Source organism: Carya illinoinensis, chromosome 8, assembly GCF_018687715.1.
Source record: "Carya illinoinensis cultivar Pawnee chromosome 8, C.illinoinensisPawnee_v1, whole genome shotgun sequence".
NCBI lineage: Eukaryota > Viridiplantae > Streptophyta > Magnoliopsida > Fagales > Juglandaceae > Carya > Carya illinoinensis.
In genome coordinates, this window is record NC_056759.1 from 1,280,437 (window position 1) to 1,304,159 (window position 23,723).

At 37.4% G+C, this 23,723-nt stretch overlaps 3 protein-coding genes and 1 long non-coding RNA gene across 5 annotated transcripts; 2 read left to right on the forward strand and 2 right to left on the reverse strand.

Moving 5' to 3' along the window:
- The first annotated feature begins 474 nt into the window (after positions 1-474).
- LOC122318699 (adenine nucleotide transporter BT1, chloroplastic/mitochondrial-like) lies at positions 475-3,377 on the forward strand. Its single transcript, XM_043136270.1, has 3 exons — positions 475-1,413; positions 2,195-2,356; positions 2,534-3,377. Exons 1-3 carry the CDS (start codon positions 859-861, stop codon positions 3,005-3,007), a joined length of 1,191 nt encoding a protein of 396 aa, XP_042992204.1. The 5' UTR covers positions 475-858; the 3' UTR covers positions 3,008-3,377.
- Positions 3,378-3,906: 529 nt separating this feature from the next.
- Positions 3,907-6,606, reverse strand: LOC122318701 (uncharacterized protein At2g34160-like). The gene is made up of 5 exons (XM_043136273.1): positions 6,326-6,606; positions 5,670-5,718; positions 5,151-5,213; positions 5,000-5,064; positions 3,907-4,240 (listed from the first exon to the last, which is right to left on the reverse strand). The coding sequence occupies exons 1-5, from the start codon at positions 6,446-6,448 to the stop codon at positions 4,151-4,153; spliced, it is 390 nt and encodes a 129-aa protein (XP_042992207.1). The 5' UTR covers positions 6,449-6,606; the 3' UTR covers positions 3,907-4,150.
- A 433-nt stretch (positions 6,607-7,039) lies between these two features.
- LOC122318698 (cellulose synthase A catalytic subunit 1 [UDP-forming]-like) lies at positions 7,040-14,669 on the reverse strand. Its single transcript, XM_043136268.1, has 14 exons — positions 14,422-14,669; positions 13,198-13,393; positions 12,939-13,120; positions 12,543-12,663; positions 12,250-12,436; positions 11,502-11,768; positions 11,063-11,408; positions 10,404-10,541; positions 10,190-10,315; positions 9,692-9,904; positions 9,329-9,593; positions 9,024-9,220; positions 8,579-8,929; positions 7,040-8,084 (listed from the first exon to the last, which is right to left on the reverse strand). Exons 1-14 carry the CDS (start codon positions 14,500-14,502, stop codon positions 7,497-7,499), a joined length of 3,258 nt encoding a protein of 1,085 aa, XP_042992202.1. The 5' UTR covers positions 14,503-14,669; the 3' UTR covers positions 7,040-7,496.
- Positions 14,670-21,346: 6,677 nt separating this feature from the next.
- On the forward strand, positions 21,347-23,518 carry LOC122318702. Of its 2 annotated transcripts, none has more exons than XR_006244901.1 (2): positions 21,347-22,535; positions 23,181-23,518. It is a non-coding gene; the product is annotated as an uncharacterized LOC122318702 (long non-coding RNA). The 2 variants fall into 2 exon arrangements; XR_006244900.1 differs by having other exon boundaries at positions 21,347-21,905.
- The last annotated feature ends 205 nt before the right edge of the window (positions 23,519-23,723 follow it).

Consider the following 23,723-nt stretch of genomic DNA (forward strand, 5'->3'; position numbering starts at 1 on the left):
CTGTTTTTTCTTTTCTTTTCTTCTTTTTTTTAATATTTTCCTTGCAAAAGTATCCATGGTGTCATGATAAGACTCAAAAGGAAATAAATCGATGTTGTCAATATCTTTTTGTAATATCAAATAATTAAAAATAATAATATAAAAAAAATTTAAGTTTGCAAAAATTGAAATTTTCGAAAAGAGAAAATCTATTTAACATAGCCTTTTAACACACCCAACACATTATTGCTCATGTGTAAGCTTTCCTTTCTACATCAGCGATGCAAAAGCCAGCCTTCTTCATTTCAAGACAATTTACAATCATTTAAAAACAAAAAAAAGTGATACATATACATACAACTTTATGCATAATATTATAAATTTATAATTTCTTTTAAACATATTCAATATTATTCCACCAGAGAGCGAGAGAGATACGTTGGACTCTCACCCAAGTTCCCAACACCCACCCCCACCCACCGAGAGACAGCAAGCAAACCAAAGCCGAAGGCAAACCTAACAAATAGCAACACCTAATATTTAAAGGTTTAACAGTAGCAGAACGAGAGAGAGAGAGAGAGCGAGGGGAGAGAGAGCAGAGATCACCTAACCCTCTTTCCTCTTTCTCTCCTTTTTTGTTAGGTTTTGCCCTAAGATTTTCCTTTCCCTTCACAGCATTTTTCTCTCCTTGTCACTACCTCCACTCTCGGCATCGCCAACCTTTACACGGATTCTCTCTCATTCTTATTTCCTCAAACCGCGTATTGCCCTCCCGAACGCTCTGAACTCGCTTAAAACCCATCAAAGCAAAATATTCGGCTTTTCACTAGAACACCAAGAAAGATAGCATATTTCAGGGTTCTTTTGAATCTTTGATTGATGGGTAGGAGAGACGGACTCCAATTGTTCGATGATAAACGGGATGGACTTTTCTCCGTGTGTGATTTGGGCTCCCAGTGGAGCCTTCAAGAGGGGTTCTTTCACCCCGGAGGCTTATTCGCCAGTGTCGGTCAGGTTGGAATGGGGTTCGGCGTTTCGCCTAATCCTCCAGACTCCAGAGACAATAGGGGCGTGAAAGTACCGTACACCGATTTGTACGCCAAGTACACGTCGTCCCCGGAGGGGGTTCGGATAGTTGGTGTGCGGGAAGAGGAGGGGATTGTGAAGAAGAAGAAGACGAAGAACGGTCTTAAGTTGAAAATTAAGGTTTCGAATCCGTTGCTTAGGAGGTTGATAAGCGGCGCAATAGCCGGGGCGATATCGCGGACGGCAGTGGCACCTCTGGAGACTATACGGACGCACTTGATGGTTGGGAGTAGTGGGCATTCTACTACTGAGGTTTTCCAAAATATCATGAAGACTGAGGGGTGGAAGGGACTGTTTAGGGGTAATTTGGTCAATGTGATTCGGGTTGCGCCGAGCAAGGCGATAGAGGTATTCGTACACTTCAGAGCAATATTTTCATTTTTATTTTTGACTTTCTTTGACTACAATGGTTATTGTGTTGTGGATAATTAATGCTTACTGGAGGGAGGGAGGGAGGGAGGGTTTTGGCATGACATCACATAGTCCTCAAGAATAGTCTTGGATCACCCGCTGGAAAGTGTTAATTTTCTGGTGTGGTAAACATCAATTTTTGGAACTTTTGTTGCCTTGTCAAGAATATGAACCTATATACAAATCGAAAAAAGTTATATCGTGCATTTTTGTGGGCGGTGGCGTTGCACACTTACACTGTCTATTCTTCACTTTGAAATACAAAATGCATCTTGTTTCACCAAGAATAAGAGATATCATCTCTGAAGACACGTTGTTGGAGTTCTAATTATTTGTAATAAAAAATATAATAAATGAAATAAAATATAGCAATTGGTTACGTTAAGTTTTCTACATTGGATCTGATAACTATTGAGTTAATTTACAATTACAAATAGGTTCTCAATTATTTCCTAGTCTGTTGTTGTCCCCTTTTCTTTATAATCTGAATTGGATGTGTCCATGGGCCAATTTTCATGTATTTAAGTTTTGGACAGAAAAAGAGAGGCAGTTATATATAGTGCATTCTATTGTGGTACTCTCCATAGAGATGTGTGGCAAAGGAAATTTAATCTTTACAACTCACCTCTATACATCGGGGTATAGTCAACTTTCAAGACATTAGATTTAATAAATGTTTGGTTCTGTATCTAAATATTTGTGTTACTTTCTATTCCAGCTATTTGCTTATGATACAGTCAACAAGCAATTGTCACCCAAACCTGGGGAACAGCCTAAACTCCCAATTCCTGCTTCACTAGTTGCTGGGGCCTGTGCTGGAGTTAGTTCAACTTTGTGCACATACCCTCTTGAATTAGTCAAGACCCGACTAACCGTAGAGGTAAACGTTCATGTTCTATATTTTATACTTCCTATGTACTTGGGTTGTGCCTTTTGCACTCATTAATTAATTTTACTTGTAAGAAAAGGTTTCTATCTCGAGTATGAATTTGTTAGTTAATTTCACCTAAAAAAAAAAAAAAGAATTTGGTAGTTAATTTGATGGTGGCTGTTGCAGAGAGGTGTTTACAAGGGACTCTTTGATGCATTTTTAAAAATACTGAAAGAAGAGGGACCTGCTGAACTCTACAGAGGCCTTACCCCTAGTCTTATTGGTGTTATTCCATATGCTGCCGCTAATTACTTTGCCTATGACACATTAAGGAAAACCTATCGTAAAATTTATAGGCAAGAGAAGATTGGCAACATTGAAACCCTTCTAATTGGGTCAGTGGCTGGAGCTATTTCAAGTAGTGCGACTTTTCCTCTTGAGGTGGCTCGCAAGCACATGCAGGTGGGGGCTCTCAGTGGAAGGCAGGTATACAAGAATGTGATCCATGCACTTTTAAGCATAGTTGAACAAGAAGGGATTCAGGGTTTATATAGGGGGCTTGGCCCTAGCTGCATGAAGTTGGTCCCTGCCGCCGGGATTTCTTTCATGTGCTACGAAGCATGCAAGAGGATACTGGTAGAGAATAATGAGGAAGCATGAAAGAGTTTTTTTAAAGTACCAAAAGATCTCACGAAATGCGGGGGAATATTTTTTTCATTGCTGCGTAGCTTGCAAGAGTATGCTGGTAGAGAATAATGAGGAAGCATAAAATAGTTTTTTGAAATCACCAAAATGCCGGGGTATCTTCCATTTGCCAAGGGGGATACTGGTAGAGACTGAGGAAGCATGAGTTTTTTTGAAAGGAAAGAGATCTCACAAAATGCCCCTCTCGGAGCAATGAGGGAAGAATTGGGGCATTTTTTTTTTTATCAGAGCTTTCTGGGTTAAGTTATTGTGTTCTTTTATCGTTTACTCACCTCTGGATTACTATTGTTATCATCGTTTTCAATGAGCCTTGTTTATGAGGTTAGATCTGATGCTTTTTCGGAAAATATGAAGACCAGTTTAAAGAATGTTAGAAAGATGGCCGGGTACACTGGTAGGAGTATAAGCTTCTCGAGCTAGACCAAAGGTTTAGCTCGTATTTGAACCCTACCCCCTATTTCATGCATTGGCTGCTATAAGACAAACTTCGTGAATTTTGGGAAACTTCTCCAAACAAGCAAATGTTTTAGACCATAGCTTTTAGGTTCAGACATTTGTTGGTTTGTCGTTCAGCCATACAACGTTATCAGAGCATAAAAATTTCCAAACGGTTCCCATTTTCAAAGGATAAAAATTTCCAATTGCTTTTCTCGGCTTTTCCCGACGCAAAGGTTAAGACGATCGTTCAGTATTGGTGGTACCTCCATTGTCAAGGAGATGAGTCCTGAAACCACTTCCACGGGCTTATTTGGAAATCAATAACTTAAGTGACACAATCAAGTACAGCGTGGTGACATTGTTTTAAGCATGTCACCAAATGTGATAAAGCAAACAAAGCCAGATCAACAACCGCATTAAAATGGCCACTCTACAGCAAAAGAGTGAGATCAATTGAGTTAGATGCTGAACCAGTACAGGGCACAAATATCCACACATCTAGGAACAAGGAGGTGACAACAATTAACTAAGAAACGAATTTGAATTTTGAATAGCCAGGATATAGTTTACAAAATTCCTAAAAGAAATATGATGACAACTAGTTAACTTTGCTAAACAAAACCCATCTAAGAAAGACATAGTTGCAAGCTACAATTCACTTCAGTTCTGCTCCTCGTAATCTAAGGCTTCCTCTTGAGCAGCAGCGATCAACTCATCAAATTTCTCCGACTTCCCTAGCAATATTTCAATCTAGCAAATAAGACAACACAAAATCAGCCTAGAAATAAAATCAAAGTTGCAATCATTTGGTAAGTCATAGGCTTAAAATTACATGAATGAACAAAGAGTAATTTGGTTAAGACATGCTAAAGTTTAAACCCAAACCTTTGCCCTCGAGACACAAATAGCTGCTGGTTTAATGGGACAGTCAACACTATAGCAGATGCAGCTATAGATAAGAATCAACAAGTTATGAACACCCTTTTTGAAATCATACACGCTAGTACTTGGAATGTGACTGAATCATCATCTACCAGAGGACAGTCAATAGTCAACAGACTGAAGGGCCTGAAAACCTAAAGTTCTCAAACACAAGCACCTAATTCATGGAAATTACTAGCTCTTCTAAGGGGTTGGACACACCCACTTCTATAGAAGCAGATCACACACCATGTAGACAAGTGATTACATTGGATGAGTGGGAATTCATTAAAAGTACAGTCATCTTATATTTGAAACAAAGTGGCACATCCTCAAGGAGCTCCTAAAAGAAGAACAATATTCACATAACACTTCAATCAGAAAGGATTGCCCAGATGTCATCCAATATATAAAATCATATGTGCTAGCAATAAGGAAATGGATGATCATGCACCAACTTACCAGTATTGATGGTCCACCAATCAATAAAATATCAAAACCAAAATGCAAATGTTATCAACATAACCAGATGGTGCCTGGTTATATATTCTCTTTAGATTTCCAACATATATTATGTTCACACTTTACCTTTGCCTTTTGAATGGGCCGCCCTCCTGCATCCTCTCTCATGTCAACAGTGGAAGTCATGATCCCTGTATGCATTGTTTTTCACCAAAGCTAAGTTTTCAGTGTAAGATTCAGAGAAAAATGGAATTTGGAAAAGGAGCAAGAATCTCACTCTTCTCAACAGCCAGTTCATTGTTCTTCAAAATCTCAGCAATAGTAACCACCGTGGCAATAGCTGGAGATACAACAAAAGAGTCCATCCTTTAAGAAATACAAGAAAACCTCTCAACAGTATAACTTATATCAGTCCAAAAAATGTATTGTTCCCCACTTCATACTATACACGTATTGTGCACAATCATTCCTTCTACAAGGATGATGGCAGTCCATCTTGCATGTGAACATATCAAAGACAGTATATAGTTACACAAGAATTTATCAGATGTTCACAGTTCAACAGACATGGTAAATATAAAAATCAAATTCCTAAGTTGCAATCAGCAAACTTAGCAACCCATCACCAAACGCTAGTGATCGGCAAGAGAAGGGTTGAATTGAAAAATATTAAATGCATTTCCAGCATCCAAAAGATATCAATAACAAAAAAATATATGTATATGCAACGACATTAATATTGAGATACTAGAACTACATGGTGCACAAGGAGACGAACAGAGGGTCAAAAAACTACCCATTCCAAGCGCAGACAGTTCCACCTCGTTGTGTTGCTGCATGTACCTCTGGAAAAAAAAAAATTAAAATCACATAATTACTAAAAGAAGGGGCAAAGAGATATAAAGGGACATGCACAACTAAGTCGGCCTAATCGGACTGTCGGAGCCCATTAACTTTCCTGATCCCAGGAAAAAAAATCCCTTCATTTATTATTTTACGCTCTACATAAGCTCAATTATGCCCGCAACAAAGAGCATGACCCTGAACCCTAACCGGAAAAAGGACTAACTAGAGAGTCTCATAAAACAGAGCACACTGTTCTTTTTTCTCAAAGGGTAAAAACAGAGCAGAGTGTGCAAACTAGCATTACGATTAAAAAAAATCTTCTCAGCAATCAAACGCAGGTAATATGAAACGAAATCCTAGCGTGAGAGCCCAGTTCGTAGAAGCGACGAACGAAAGGGAGATAAGATTAAATAACGGTAAATAACACTAGACAGTTAGGTCGTGAGTGAAAAGAGTTCGAAGCAAAAACCAAAGAATAAACTCTTCCATTTCCTCGAGTTTTCTTAGCAAACGAAAGAGGAAGAGAACGTCGCTAAGAAATGTTGAGAAAGTGAAATTATATAAAAATAAAATAAATAAATAATAATAATAAAGAAAAAGGAAAACCTTGGCGAGATTGACGTAGAAAAAGAGGGGCTTTTTGGTGTTAGAGACTTGGATGCGATTCCGCTTGATGGACGAAGAATCCGTGAAGTTGATATTGTTAACCCCCTCAGTGATGCCCTCCATTCTCTACCTGTTTCCTAATCCCACAGTTATCTTCTCTCTCTTGTTTCTCTCTGAAGCAGATTGGGACGATGGAGGGCTTTAGAGCAGAAAAACCCTTCTTTCGACCAGCACTGGAGTCGAGGGTTTTTGTTTAACAAATTGGGTTAACAGGTTTAGAACATCGCTGTTCATGTCGTGGGCTTTTGGGCTTTCACAGAACAATACACTGACCCAAAGCCAACAAAATCACGCTGGGAATTCTTGTGCATGTCCTCAAACGTGACACGTCCACCACGATCCCGAATGATATTCTCGGAGAGTTAACGATAGATATAAAATGAAGGGTAGTTATGTAAAATTAAAATTAATTTTTAATAAAGTGTGACAAGTACTTTGATATAAAATGAATTATATAATAATTATAAAGGAATTGCGAATCACTAAGAATAATAAGTTAGTAAGATATGTCAAAAGTCTTGATTGACATAACCCAAGCTTTCAAAATGGAAGTCTGGAACCCACAATCCATATGTATCAAAAAGTCAGTAAGATGAAATAAAGTAAACCTTGCCATCAGATATCTTTAGTAGGGAAGGGATCTGAGATCTGAGATGGATGATACATGATAAAATTCTTATTCCACCATCACACCAAATGATAACATATCTACGCATCAAAGAATAAAGAGCGTGCTTCTTTCAAAGTATTTTAAGCACTCGCATATATCGTTTCGATATGCTCATATTCCTTGACAAAAATTATCACAGAACTGCACAAACGATAACTTTAAGACAAGTTGCAGACAGACCTTACGAGGGACCAACATACATACTTTTAGAGAGATGGAACAAAAAAATCCATATGGGGTTCTGTTCTCTCCCGTTTTCATCCATCTAACTCCTTTTCACACATAAGAGTACGTGACATAGATCCAGCAGACAACTTTCCTTTCTGTTGGGGACGGCAGCGGCAGAGATTCTCCAGAAAACTCGATTTCTTGTTATTTACACAGCAAGCTTCAATGAAAGGGATGACATATCCCACAACAAAATAATGACGAGATAATTAACTAACAGTTAATGCCACATTGGCCTCTCGCTGCAGCTTTAGCAGAATCCGAGGTGAAGGGATCAATCCGTACCCATAACAAGGAGAAAATTGAAGCAAGAAGAATGGACCATACAATGACAATAGTCGGGGTACGATTTTGCCGACCTAACAAACCCTTCAGGAACGGATACAGATGGGCAATGACCCATATAGCAAAGAACAGCTTGCCGAAGAGAGGACCCCAAGACTGGTATCCACTGTTTACGGCATATGAAACACCAGCCACGATACCTACTAAGTTCACAATAAGAACTGTGGTTGGAGGGATGAGAAGTGATGTCCATTTGAACACATAAAGCTCTGCAAAGTCTCCATCTTCATCATTTGCCTTTGAAGTGACGGTAAAGTTGGTATCAATCCCAGCAAGCACTTTCAAGAGCCCTTGAAAGACTGCAAAGAGATGAGCAGATGTACCACCAATGACCCAGAATTGCTCATTCCTCCACCAGTCCTCAATACTGACCCCACTCCACCTAAGCTCAAGGATTCCAGTAGCAGCAATGGAGACAAAAAGGAGAATAAACCACATGCTGGCAAAATTACTTATCTGCATAAAAGTTTTTGATAAGTTACAAAAATATATATATTTTTTTATAAGTCATAAGTTACAAAAAGATTAAGCATGTATTATAGAAAGAAGGAAGGATCCATGTCAAATATGATCCCTTCAAGTACCCGAACTTGAGGGCCTCGAATGGGGGAGAGATAGACATGAATTGAGCCTACAAAATTTATTAAACAATTAATGCTGCTCAACAAATCCACACGGGCAGCAAGAAATATTGTAGGGTCCATTTCATATGTATATCTCTCTCCCATTTTTTGATTAGTCTATCTCTCTCCCACTTAAGGCACTCAAGTTCTTGTTAAAACTTGAGGGGATCTTTTTCCCTCTTTTATAACATACTGTGTTGCACATTTCTAGCCAAAAGCTTCCCCCTCACCAATTTAATGACATACAAATGCCAGAAGATAAGAAAATGAAAAATTCAAGCAGGCTAGAGAGATTCATCTGATTAATTGTAATTAAGGATCACATACCTCAGGAATGATAAATTTTCCAGTGAGAAGGCAAAAGGCAGGAAGCATACAGTAGGCAATCAGTGGGATTGATGTCAGTGGGTACACGATAGTATTTATGTAAGCCAGTCTCTCCAAAAGCTTCAGTCTCCCATTGTAGCCATACCACAAGGGGCAATGCCTACTCAGCAAAATCTCAATTGATCCCAAGGCCCATCGAAGAACCTGGTTCAATCGATCAGAAAGATTGATTGGAGCAGACCCCTTAAATGCTGGGCGAGCGGGCATACAATAGATTGAGATCCAACCACGAGCATGCATCTTGAACCCAGTTAAAATATCTTCTGTGACAGAGCCATAAATCCAACCAATCTGGTGGTAATAAAAAAGTATAGTTAATGTTTCAGCACAACATCATCAAATCAGTATTCTATGTGCCAGGTCCTCTATTGCTATACTAACTGACCTCTTTTCCCCATTCAGTTTTGTCTTCATATCCACAGCTGATAACATGGATCGCTTCCTTCAAAAGAGTTGCAGGGTTGGTCGTTGGTGGAATGCCACCTTGTTCCATGAAGGTGGCTGCAATAAAAACAGGAGACTGACCAAAACGCTTCTCTAAGCTCTTTTGAGACATAAGAAGCAATCTCTCATCATCATATCCTGTGGAAGAAGGCAAATGGAGTTCACATTACAAAGCATAGATGCACCAAACCATCATTTAGTTTGAAAAATGATTCTTATTTAACCTTTGGGAAACAGAAAACCAACCTTCAACACCCTCCTCAATGTCTTCCATATTGAAGATGGGAATGGTGGATTCAGTTCTTTTCATTGCCCTCTTCTTGTCAGTGTACTTCTTATTGCCACCCTTTCCCTTCTTTCTTGAACCACAACAACTCTTGACAATAATATTCGGTTCCAAATCTTCCTCAGTTAACACTGGATCATACCCATATAGAGCTTGCCTATTGAAACAGCAACCAGTTCCCACATAGACAGGACCCTGAATCCCGTCCAGCCCTTTTAAGTTGATCTGAAAAACACAACAAATACAAGATTGTACTTAAGTCCAACCGCAATAAAATGTAACATGGAAAAAGATTTTCCAGTGAAAAATCCAGTGGAACCTACATCAAAGAAGACAATATTGCGGTTAGCATATCGATCATGCAAGTCAATGCCATCAAAACGTTGTGGGAACTGTACATAACAAGTTTTTTTTCCAAGACCAGGGTCCATCATGAAACACATGGCTTCTTTAAGAGCTTTACTGTTATTAAAGTAGTGATCACAGTCAACGTTCAGAAGATATGCACCATTGGTTAAGACAGCAGAAACTCGGATCTGCAGAATAGAAGATGAAACCGAGTCAGAAAACATGGCTTAAACAACCTACTCGTATGATGATCCACCACCCCAATCCATCAGGCAACCAATATAAACTCAGGTCATTTCCAAACCATGGTACAAAGAATTGTGATGTCCTTCTATTGAAGAAGAAAGGGGTTATTTTTCAAAAAACTCATTGACTGGCACTACCTCGAGTTGTGGACAATGGTAACTATTATGTTTGTAAATGACTAAGATAGCTATCGTATTATAATAATAGAAGGCCTTCAGTAGACAAACCAATGCGTTCATTGCTCCAGCCTTCTTGTGATGCTGGAAGCCAGGCCGCTTCTCACGAGAAACATAAACAAGTCGAGGTAGCTCATTTCCATCTGTATCAAGCCCCCCACTATGTCCTAAGAACACCTGTTCTTCCACCCAATTTAAAATATTGTGAGAAGAATATCATGGAAGCAGTGAAATTCCAAAAGCCACTTGGAAAAAAAGATGAAACCTGAATCATTCCTGGATGATCTCTAGGATTATTTCCAGGCCATGGAGTGCCATCCTGCATTGTCCAACCTTCTTCCGGCGTCTTCTGCGCTTTGGCAACAAGTGCATTGATCCGTACCTTGAATTCTTCATATTCTCTCTGAGAAACAAAATGGTTTCAAAGTTCCGCTGACACACAATTTAAATCTTGTATCTACCTATAAAATTCTTATGTTAATACTTATCAAATTCTCCAGAATACCGTTGCCAGAATAATATGCTTTTAAAATTAATCTTCTTAAATGATTGAAATGTTATAGTTCTTAGTCAATAACATTCCATCTTAAAGCATAAAAGCTGTTCTTCGTTTCAATAGTTGCTCCAAGATCCATAAAAAGAACAACATACATAATTACATAATACATGCTACTTTATTATCGCAACCATGACAAATGAGACAAGAGTAGACAGCTTTAAAAGAACTAAACCACAGCAATCATTTACATTTCCACCATGCACCACATAATACAAGAAAGAGAATGATGCTATACAAACTACCACAAACACAATAAACATATTGATCCATCTGTTTTTTCTATAAGATCATTTTATTAGCAAGTAGAAGGTGCTACCGTGTACACCAGAGAAACATATTAATTCATCATGGCAATGCTAACTGACCTTCATTGCCCGCCGCTCTTTCACAAATGAAGGTTGTATTTTGTCTTTCAAGTAATCAATTTTCTGGGCAAAGTAAAACTCAGGGGCCCTAGGCTCGATGTTGTGCTTCTTGCAAAAGGGCACCCACTTCCTAGCAAACTCTGCAGTTTCAGAAAGGGCTTCAAAAGTCAACATTGCTGACCCATCATCTGATACATAGCACGAGACCTTGTCAACAGGGTAATCCACAGCAAGTATGGACAAAACGGTGTTTGCTGTAATGAGAGGGGGCTCTTTTAGGGGATCCACAGTACTAACAAAAACGTCTACAGGAGCCAGCTGTGATGGTTCTCCTTCCCTATCGTATCTGCAGAGTTTGAAAATGTCACCAAGAAAACTCCTCATGTTCAAAATACACATAAAATGAAGCACTGTCACAAATAGAATGAAATAAACTTACCTCAATACAAGCCTCTCAAGGTAGGTCTCACGGTTGATTGGAGACCATTTTGGGAACTGATCCAGAAGCCAAGATAAAGCAAACCAGATCTCACAAATAACTGATGTTAGCCACAATGGGTATGCATCTTTGACTGGGTGAGTTACACGGTATTGTAAGAAAAATCCCAAAATAATAAGCCGTAGTATGATAACAACACGGTAAGGTGTCAGATGCGAAGAAGAAATGGGAACCACACGACTCAAAGGTTGCCGAGCATCATCAGCCCTGTGACAAAAAAGATTTTCAATTCACCAATAAAACATGCACAAAAGAATGCTTAATACACCGAGTGAGCAAGGAAAAGAATCCATTCCAGTGTCAATCTAAAGAATATAAAAGGCACCAATGCATGCTACGACATTATACCATTGCCATATTGAACGTTAAAGGTATGTTATCATATAAAACACATGAAGTCATAGATGGAGACATAAATTGAGGGGGTGCAGGTTATCCTAAAAAATGATAAGAAAGATCATTACAGAATCCCTTTTTTATATGTAGATCATTACAGAATGTCAAAATGTACACATTCCAGGAGATATAAAGTATTCAGATGCCATTCGAGCCAAAAAAAATTGCCATTAATTACAATGTGGCATGAGAAATTATCATCAAATCCATTTATCAAGGAAACAATGATAATTAATAAAACTCAACCAACAAAAGTGCAAGGTGATAAATATTTTATATTTGGGATGCTCACATTTGGAGTTCTTCTCCATTGGAACCGGTGCCTTCCATATCTCCCTTCCCTTCAGTGTATCGACCGGACACCTGCGTCATATTTTTCTCCTGTTTGAGTTTCCAACCTTCAACCCTTTCCTTCCAGTCAACATTTCCAAGGCCATAAGAATTCAAGTCCTTTGATGGGTCAATGATTCTCACTGGAACTATAGAAATAAATGACATGATCAACCGACAGTTGATGAAGTCAATACAAGTGATACAAAAGCGTGCGAGGATTTCTAAATGAACAAATTCAAGTTACTTGACTACCTGGAAGCTTCGGATCGATATAAGGAAGGGAGTGGGCATGCTTTTCTGAAGGGCCCAAAGGACCTGATGTGCTTCGTACAGATTGGTTGTCAGATGTAGCACATGGAAAATCACCAGAGACCTGAAAATTTGTTGTCATATTAGTAGAGAAAAAGGTAGGAAAACATCAAAAAGAACATCAATTGGAAAAATCATGCACATAAGACACGATAGTTTTAATTATCGCTTGCAAAGTTGGTAAGAAAAAGTTACTGGAAACGGCAAAAAAAGCTGGAACTTATAAAATTTCTGAAAGAATGCAAATCAAATCAATCACCCAAACTTTGGTTTCTGGTACAGTAGCGCCACAAAGATGTGAAAAGAAAACAAGTCCAAGGGATTTCTCTAATTGCATACCGGCTGCCCATTTGTGAGAAGGGGAATTGGTTGTTGAGATTCATGTCTAGAGGAAGAAGAGAGTTCAGCATCTTCACCCTGCCACTGGCGTCTTGTCTTGCTATTTCCTTGGGTGTAATTGAACTCATTCTCTAGATCATCAACATCATCCTCATCATCATCTCCATCCACTCGAGGACTCCCTGAAGTACATAGATCACGTTAATTAGATTCCTAAACGTAAAACTGCAAATTAACAATGGACTCAGGGCAAACTAACCTTTGTGCCTCTTATATCTAGTCTTGCACTGAGGACAAGCCTGGTTCCCATCTTTCCGCTCATACTCATAACAAGGCCGACAAACAGGGAATGCACACTCATTGCAAGCAACAAAGACATCACCGCTTGCTGTAAGTCCAACAGTATCACCACAGATCTGACATATTTGGCCATTCAAATGCTTCAAGGGCTTGGGCTGCATTTTACAGAGATAATGTAAGAACCAAGAGTACGGAAAAGATAAATAATCCAAAACAGCGTAATATATACTTAAATAAGTAACTATCGCAACTTTACAAATATGAATTTAATTATGCCTATTACCCCCATTTTAAATAAAAGTTTCTAACTATGAAAATGCAATGGCACATTATTTGGCATTTCAGAAACCAGGATCGCGTTCCTTATTATAGAATACATTTCAGAATGACAGATACAATAGACAAATTATTTACAGCTGAATAATTACATAACTCTCTCACAGAAAGAATTCAGGAAAACCAGGTAACCAACACAGCTAGAGCAGATCTCGTGTATGTATGCTGATTGAGACCAAAGTCTGGCCTAGTAGTCTTGTATGGGGGGCAACGGCTTATATCATCCACGTTCACGAAAAAGAGTTAAATTCCACGGAACTTAACTTTGGAGATCTCAGCAGAACTATCCAAATCAAAGCCTAAATACTCCCAAATAAAGTACGATCAGTTTTTTTTTTTTTAAAACCAAGTCTTGCTAGTAAATATAAAAACGAGCAATTAATAGGACATATTTCACCCAAAAAAATATGTCAAAATCAAATAACCATCCGGGCCCCGGGGCATCGAAATCAAATATTCTCCTCAAAGGAACAATGAAAATATAGATGGATACAATAATTCACAAGATCAGGACTGCAAAAGGTTAAAACTGATAGATTCAAATGAAAAATCTCCAAACCGACTGAAACAACCCCTACCTACCATCCAGTTCCAGAATAAACAGTATGGACTTTGAGTTGACACTCACTCACTCCCACAGAATTGAAAACTGGATCCAAGCACCACAATGCAAACAAAGAAAAACATGTAACGATCGCCATACCGAGCGACCAGAATATACAAATCCTCAACTATGAAGACCACTAGAAAGAGAGATCTTAATAGACTACATTTGAGAGAGAGAGAGAGAGAATATTTATGGGACTGAAAAGAAAAGATCCCAAATGGGCATATCGATAATACTAACCCCATTGTCGGAGTCGTGGCGAATCTGAACCAGCTCGTTCCTCTTGTACGACCCAGCCACCATTCCCGCATTTGCTTCCATGTTTTCTCAATTCTCCAACACCCTCAGATTGAAATTTTCTCGCTGTCAAAACTCAGAAAGATCTGATGGAAGTGTCGTGGGAGTATGGGAGAGGAGGGGCCAAAGAGAATGGTGCAAAGGCTGTGAATTCTTCGCCCTTTCAATTCGCCCTGTGTCTGAATCCTCTGCTCCTGCTATGACTGTACATTACTAGTGATGCAATGTTGCTACCGGCTGGACCGGTAGCTCCTTCCTAAACGCAGCTCGGCTCCGCAGACAGTACTCCCAAGTATAGGCTACAGCTAGTGGGAAACTACATTATATATATATATATATATATATATATTATGCAAAATATTTTTTGTGAAGCTTCAAATTAAATGACATGTTTCTTTACCATTTAATTCATTCAATAAATCACACATTGAAATTGAGTGAAATTCTAAAATAGAAATTAAATTTAAAATACAAGATTTTGTAATTAATTAATAATAAGAAATTCTACTTATAAGCTGGCGTAGATAATACATATAGTAAAATATTTACGTAACATAATTTAAGTTGAAAGATAAACTTAAAAGTACGAATCTTATAAATTAAATATTATTATTTAAATTATATGAACGACGTGTTCTAGACATCAGATTAAAAATATAATAACACATTAAATGTTTATAAATATTATAATTTAATATTTTATAACTATTATTTAAAATCAAAGTTGAAATATAAGATATAAGTTATCTGTCAATTTTAAATACGTTAATATTTATTTTAAAAAGAATTTGTGATAAATATTATATTTTATTATTTTAAATGATACGAATAATGCAAAAGAAAATTGATTGGATTAGATAAACATAAACAAATATTTGTCTATTAGCATTTGAGATTGAGTAGTAGCATCTAAGATTGATTTCATCTTGAGAGTAATGCTTATTTCTTAAAATGAGAGTATGAATATTATTTATTTAATAAATATAAGAGATATTTAAATTATTTTACCAATTGTGAGCCGGGGTACAGTACGGCTCACTCCAACTTAAAGCCACTTTGCATATACGGTTGAAACTTCACAGTTCACACGCGTTGACTCGTAGAAAAATATAAATTCGTTTGAGACGTGTCAATATCAGATTGGTTTTAAACATAGAGAAAATTCACGTTCATTCGGTTTGCCCAATAACATTGCGACACGAGTGCAGTAGTTCCCGCTAGGCTGTCTCTATCGAAGTGGGTTCGGAAGGGCAGGTATCGTATAATGTCAATAGGTTTTTTCCCGATTTTAACAATACTTGTTGTCTACTGTTAACAGCCTGTCCCGTGGGTTGACCGGTAAATGTCGGTAGCTTCAGGTTCCGAACTCATAGTGGCTGTCGGTGGACTCGATTTTAATGCATTATTTCTAACCTATTTATAAAGGACAATGTTAGGTGACAGGTATCTTATTATAATGTATTTATTTATTTATTTATTTAAACATTTTTATATATTTTAAAAAAATACTAATTTATTAAATATCACTTTTTTAATTATTAATTTTTTTTTTAACATGGAGTTTTATTGATAAAGATTCTCCATTCAAATAACATTTTTTATTTATAAATGAGTAATGATTTCCGCAATACATTTTATTAACGTTTTGTTTTATAATTCTGTGTTTGGAATGTAGATATTTTTATAATTTAAAGTTATTTTTTATAAAATATTTTATAAAAATATCCTTTATTTTAAGACATAATTACGTAGAATGATATGATAAAAAAAATGATTGTGATACGAAACGTCGAAAACTACAAGTTACACGCTGCTTCCTTCTGTACTGTTTGGCGACATGCACAATCCCCCCAGCATCTCGTTTATGACGGTTCATCCATGCTGGACCGGAATTCGAAAAATCAAATTCTGGTTATGAATTTTTGGTTCAGATTTGATCCGGACCGAAATCTGCATTACATAATCCGGACCTATACGGTCTGGGTTCCAATTTAAATCCGGGTTCCGAATTTCTAATTATATATAAAAAAAAATCTTAAGCAACACAGTACTCACCCAAGTAACCCAGCCATAGATGTTTCACCGTCCGAGTCCTTCTATACGTCCGCCTACACCGCACACCTGACGTGTAATATCTTTTTTTTTTTAGTTTGTTACTCGAACGTGCGTTTTGGTGTTATTTGGCAAATGTCCTCCATCCCCCCATTTGAAATCTTCTCCCGCCCCTGCCATTCGACATCTTCTCCAGCCCACCCCCCTTCCGGCGCGCTCCAGCATCCTTCATATGTGCTCCACTGCATCGGCGTACTCGTCCGTGTTCTCTTTGAACCGCCGAAGAAAGCTTCATCCCTGCCGACGATCTGTTCAGAGCATTCTCTTTCTCAAGGTAAATCTCTCAAATTGTGTGGCCCAGCTCTCTCTCTCTCTCTCTCTCTCAAGGTAAATCTCTTTTCATTAGCTTTTGCTTCAAATATTTGTTCTTTTTTGAAAACTATGCCCCCAAAGATAATGTCTTTGCTTTAAGCTCTCTTTCAATGGCTTTCGTTGCATTTGTAATGGTCCTCAATGGGTAAAACTAAGATCTTTATGTCTTATTTGGGATTTCGAGCAAGTCATTGTGAAAACTAGAGCTTCTTTTCTGTTTCTACAAATTATTATTTGGTACATACTGAAGCTTAGGGTAGTTACGAGTGTTGATGTTGTTATTTTGAATATCGAAGCTTGAGATGTTTCTCTACAGTTGAAGCTTATGAGGTATTTTTTGTGTCACGAGGTGTTATTTTGGAACGTTAGGATTGCTAGTTGTTCTTTTAGGGTGGGGGAGAGGTTCCAGATTTTTTGTAGGCAGAACCATTGCCGTGACTTATCATTGTAAAATTTCCAATACACGAGTATAGGTAGAATCCATTCGTGAGCTGTGCTGTGGTTAGGATTCTAGATGGATTGCCTTCAGGGACCAAGTAGTGCTTGGAGTCTTATGTAAAATCCCATCCAGGTTTGTAATATGTATGAGCATTCATCTTCTTTTTATCCGGTGGGAACATAGAACAGACTCTATTTTCTTACATCTTCAACAAACAGAGTTTCCACATGGGTTAGATTCTATGATTTTCCATACAAGTAGATTGATTGTCCTTTTCTGCATCAATTTTCTAATTTTTAACTAAAGTTATAAGCTACAGAGTGTGGTAATCATTCTCTTCCCAACATTTTCACCTCAGGACTTGAGGTTTGGATAAACCAAATACTCATATATTCTCTCATATAGTATAAAAAGGTACCACTTTAACAAGCAGGGTCGGTATACAAGTTTACAAACAGTCCAAAAGTAATTCTCTTTGCACAACAAAACTCACATTTAAATAGGTATGCAACCAACTCATTAACAAATGCTACTTCAAGGTATTTATATATTTAGGGGTGAAGCTGGTTATTCAGGGGTGAAGCTACTTTATATATTTATAAATCCATCAAACCTACAAAATATATTTGACTAATTACAAGCTGACAATATATCTTCAAGGTATTATGTAACATGTTGATTCTCTACCTCTCTTTATGTGCCCTCTCAATTTTAACTTTTACAGATTGCATAATTTGTTTGATTTTGACATGATCATCATGAGATTTGCCTTTACTTGTCATGCATTTACTTGGGGTCTCTCTCTCTCTCTCTCTCTCTCTCTCTCTCTCTCTCTCTCTCTCTCTCTCTCTCTCTCTCTCTCTCTCTCTCTCTCACATAGACATGAAAGATGGCTAGACGATGGGTGTTTGTTTCTTTTGCCAAATGGTCATGGTCTTCCATCTTTGATGCATGACAGCAGCAGCAACAACACACTACCTTTCCTTTCAGGTAATCATCCTCTTGCCCTTATTTTCTACCCATATCTCTCACATGACTCACCTGTGTAATTCCATGGAGATTTTGAAAATATAAACAATGTACGGACTAGTTTAATTGTTAATGTGCTAGTCAGTTATTACTAAATTACTCGACATAATTATTAACTGTTAATCTGTTTGTGCTGTTTTCAGAGATGTGCTGGTAATGATCATTTGTAACTTAGGATCCGGTAGGTGCAAGAACTTGGTGATTGTTTTTGGCAGAATCGTGTGACTGGACTTGGAAGAGTTTTTGGCAGTTTGGTTTTTGCCCAATTGTGCAGCTTGTGGATTATGTATGACGGTTTTGTGTGCAGTAGCTTGTTGTGTTGTGGAGATGCTGTTGTGCAACTTGTGTAGATTATGTATGATGGTTGTGTCCAGTTGTGGAGATGCTGTTTGTGTAGATTATGTATGACAGTTTTGTTTGCAGCAGCTTGTGCTGTGGAGATGCTATAGTGTAGTTTGTGTAGATGATGTATAGCATGTGTGCATCCACATGGGAGTGTTGTGGAGACCCTGCTTTGTAGCTTGTGTAGATTATGTATTTCCACTGTAGTGAAGAAGGTTACAGATTATGTATATGAACTTAATTAAGAGAATCTCATTGTTATTTATAAAAATAATTAATGCACAATTTCTGGTGGGATTTGGCCTGTGAGATTGGCTATGTAGATCATGAGCATCGTCTGGAGATTCTAAAGCTATACCAAGCTGCTTGGAATCTGTCCTAAAATACCTAGGTGCATCTAAGCTATAACTCTCTTCCTGAGCATTTATTGTCATCTCTTTTGAAGTAAAAACAAGATATTAAAGATACCCTGGTGTTTCTGCATGGAAGAAGCTCTGCATCATAGTCCCCATTACCAGTAAACCAAAGAAAAATCGAGTAGAAAGATTAAATGCAATCTTATCTTAATTAAAAACACAGAACATATCATTCCATTATTAAAAGCTCGGTTCTACTCTAAAGCTTTTCCATCCCTGCAGAACAGCTTTTGATTGTTCCCATCCTCTCCAATATTTCACCCCAAGCTACTTGGAATATGTTTTTTCTTAGGCTTTTTCTTTTTTTGGTTTGCTAGTTTGTGGTGAATATAAACCATAAAGAACAAAAAACCAACTTAACCATAACTGAAACGTTCACTATACCTTTTGTACATCAAAACCACAACAGCCTGCAAATTCACACCTAATCAGGCTTAACGCAATTCAGTTATGCATAAAATAATGACCACCTCAATGGCCAAGTGCTTTGCAGAAAACAAAGGGGGAGTAACATTACAGTTGATCCATACAAAAACTATCGAGAAAATACCCAGCTATTTACATGTGCCCTATATCTTATTCAAACCAAGTAGAAACTATTACAATGGATTCAACCCAGTACAAATACAATAATATTCATGCATTTCTATTCTTGAACCTCCGCAAATTTTACTCGACCTCAACCTTCTAAACATTTGTCTCTTTCTCTCTCTTAGTTTATCTTCCCTTTCTAAGCTTCATACTCGCGCAATAATACGCCATCCTCCCTCTCCAAACTGCATTCTCTCTTCTCAGAATGTTATCCTCTATCAATTGAAGTATCCGCTCAAAATTCACATCTTACTTCTCCCTGCATACTGTACGAGCATTTCACATGAGAAAGTAGACCCCGGAAATTGAGAAGCAATACAAAATATTATTTTTTTGTTAAAAAAATGCACTGAGGGGCTAATTTTAATGAGCCCAAGTATGAATAAGATTTTATTATTTTTCTTTTTATAAGTTTATAAATGAATCGGAATTAAGGAGTTTATGATCAGTGTATCACCTATACAATATACTAGGAACACCTGTTACTTGTATCAAAGGAAAAGAAGAGGAAAAGCTAACTCTCTGATGGTCTTAATTGTATAGGTCATGCCCTTCCATTTGATGCTAGTTATTAACTAAAGCGATTAAAGAGTACTCTTATTCCTTTGATTTTAGTGTAGATGGTTCAAATCGTTAGCATCATCTGGGCATTGGTTTATGATTAATGAGCAATTCCCAGCACAAAAAACAAAAGAAAAAAAGGATGAAAAGATTGGTTTATGGTTCGTAACAATTAAATATATCAACTGGCTAATGGGGCTCATTAAAATGAAATGAAAAACATGTGAAACAAACAAAGTCACAAACCCAACATGACCCATAAATGTTTGATGACCAGTGCTTTGAAGTCTCAAGTAGGTGCACTGGTAGTTATGGTTCTGGGCATTGTAAGTCTGCGATTTTATCGAAACAGATCCACCTCAACTTCATCAAACTCTCTCCAGCACCACTTTAACTAACTTGTGTATATCCCCCACCAAAAACTTTTCAAAGAATAAAACCATAAAACCCAGTCTGATTCTTATACGGGCTACACAATGTCCATTTAGCTTGGTAATTCCATCAAACAGCTGAAGGGCACAAGAAAAATTCAAAAATTCATGCCAAAGTTTACAGAAAACAACCTGCATATAAAAATTACATACAATCACATACTCCAATCACGCCTCACCAACAAAAAATCAGTGTATACCATATAAACTAGTTTACCCCGTCACTTTACTGGAGAACCAAAAACCAAGTTTCGGTCGAAAACTTACCGTGGCGTGGCCACAGATCTGGTCCCTGGATGCAGGCACGGTCTCTCTTCGACGTCGACTTGAATTTACAAGGGACAACTTTGCCTTAGAATCACAGAGAGGAGCACGGGAGAAAGTGAGAGAGGAATACGAGAGAGAGTGAGAGAGAGAGAGAGAGAAGCACGAGAGAGAGGGGCATAGGAGAGGAAGGGTTTCAGTGATGAAATCGAGCATGAGGAGAGGCTATAGCTTGTTTCAATGGAGGATATCGGAATCGGGATCGAGGATTTCCTGCAAAGCTAAGAACCGTGATGTGGCGCCAGACCGGGTTCACCACATCACGTGTGCGGTGTAGCAATTTTAAACCGGATGCTAAGTAGAGTTTCTCTTCGCGGTCCTCTCTCTCTCTCTCTCTCTCCAAGCCCAAACCTTCGAACAATTCATTCGACTAGCACGGCTTCTCTGCTGCCATCTCTTCCTGTGACTTCGAAGACAGCTGACCACAAGACTGCTCCTTCAGTCAAAGAAAGCGAGTGACTTCTCTCTCTCTCTCTCTTTCTCTTTATGTTTGGTTCCTGAGAAAACGGAGCGAGAAAGTGGAAGTTTTAACAAATATTTTTGTTTTATACTAAGTTGGGTGCAGGGTTTTCGTTTTCTCAGATTCGCATTTTGTGGAAAAATGCATTTGAGTTTTGAGTTTCTTTCTTATATCTCTACTTGTTTGTAGCGAAATGGAGCCCTAGTGTTAGTCATCAGTTCTTATTTGGTTACCGTACAATAAGTCACTTGATTTTCTTTTTCCTTCTAATTTACTCGATTCCTTGGCCACGTTTTTTGTATAATGAAGACATTTTGTCTCTAAATCCCAATATTGTGTTGTGCGAGTTTATAAATCAGAAGTTGCAGATCCTCCTGCTGAGAAAAGTTTGGGAGGTTTGGTTGACAAAGGTAAATACCTCATTTTTTTGATTTAATGATATTTTTTTACTTTTATTGATTTGGGTCTATTTTGATGATAATGTTTAAATGAATGAATATTTGAGGAATATATTTGTGGGTTAGATCTGGATTTATAGAATATTTGAGGAGTAGTTTTATAGGTTAGATTTGGGTTTATAGAATCTTTGAGGAGTATATATATATATATGTTTTCTGGAATATGGATCCATGGGTTTGGTAGTTTGCTTTGCAGGGGTGTATAGAGAATGCACCCTCATGTATGTAGTATGTGTATAGGCTCTTTGTTTCTTTTACTTGCATTGTTGTATCTGTCTTTGTGGTTATTTTTATTTCTTGGTGTGGATTGGCCGTTTCTGGAGCAAATTATACTTACCCACAAGAGATATTGGTGACATTCAGTGTTTGTTTAGATAGATGTTGTGTGCTTGCTTCTCATTCTCTGTGCCCAGACTGTAGATGGGGCTTATATAATAGTTTTGAAAAGTTAAGCATAGAAAGGAAAGAGAGAGAGGTTAGTTTTTGAATTTTTACTGATGTTCTGAGGTCTGGAGTGGTGGAATCAAGAGCTTTTCTAAAGAAATCCTCCTTCTGCTTTTGGTGAGGTCTGCGTAATCTGAGGTTAGTAAGATATAATCCTTAAACTAAATTCACAGTTAGTTATAGATAGCAAGATTGACCACATTGTCAGGCTTCAGCTCATGCTTTAGAGCTGAAGGCATTTTTAACTTATACCTTACCTTTTTTGTTTCCTCAATTCTCTTGGGCAAAACCTGTCAACAGGCACATATGTTTGGGAGATAGCCTTTTATTGTTTTCATAGCCATCTCTTGATTGGTCTTGTTCTTGTTACTTATTGGTAATATGCAGATTGTTCTTTGGTCCTCAGGATTCTCTTAGCAAGCTACTATCGTAACATCTTGAGATGATTATGTTCAAATATTTTGAATTTTGTGCATATGCACCTCATCTAGACCTTCTAACTAACAGGCTTATTGAAAATCAGACCACCTTCTATTCATCACATGTCAAACATGCATTATACTTCTTTGGTATCCAATTAATACCTCTCAGGCATGTTTATTCTCAACAATTCTACAGTTCTATTTTAACCTGCTAACTGACATATTGCCAATAGAAACTTGAATTAGGTTTGTTCTTCACAATTCCATCCACTCACTCGGCTGGAAATTTTTTTCAGAACCCACAATAGTTTTAGAATGGAATAAGCTGCTATATGATCAATTTTTCTTGTGCTGCTTATAGAAATATCTGCAATCCACAACAATGAAAGTATAAGAAATGAGAGTGAGAAGGACTGATGCAGAATAGTAGATGTCCCAACGTATGCTCCCTAATAACTTAAGGGACCGGGTCAAACGATATGAATAATACAAATGGCAGGAAACCAGAGGGGTCAGACGATATGAACAATACAGTCCTACCATTAGATATGTAATTTTCATATATTATAATTTTGTGTTTTGTAATATAATGTATAAATACCAAATAATGTAATATGTAGGGAATTGTATTATGTGTTGCATGCATTTTACATGATAAATATCGGTTTTTTTTAATGCATGGTAATTCGTTGTTTCTAACTTTAGTTATTTTTTACATAAAATTTAGTTTTCCATTTTGATATATTTTTATTATTATGGACAATGTTCAACATGACTTTAACAAAATTTAATTATATTTTGGCTTTATATATTAAAAAAATTATGCCTTTCAATATTTTTTTTGAAAAAATTATGGTAGAATATTGGCTTTTAGATTAAAATATATATATATATATATATATAT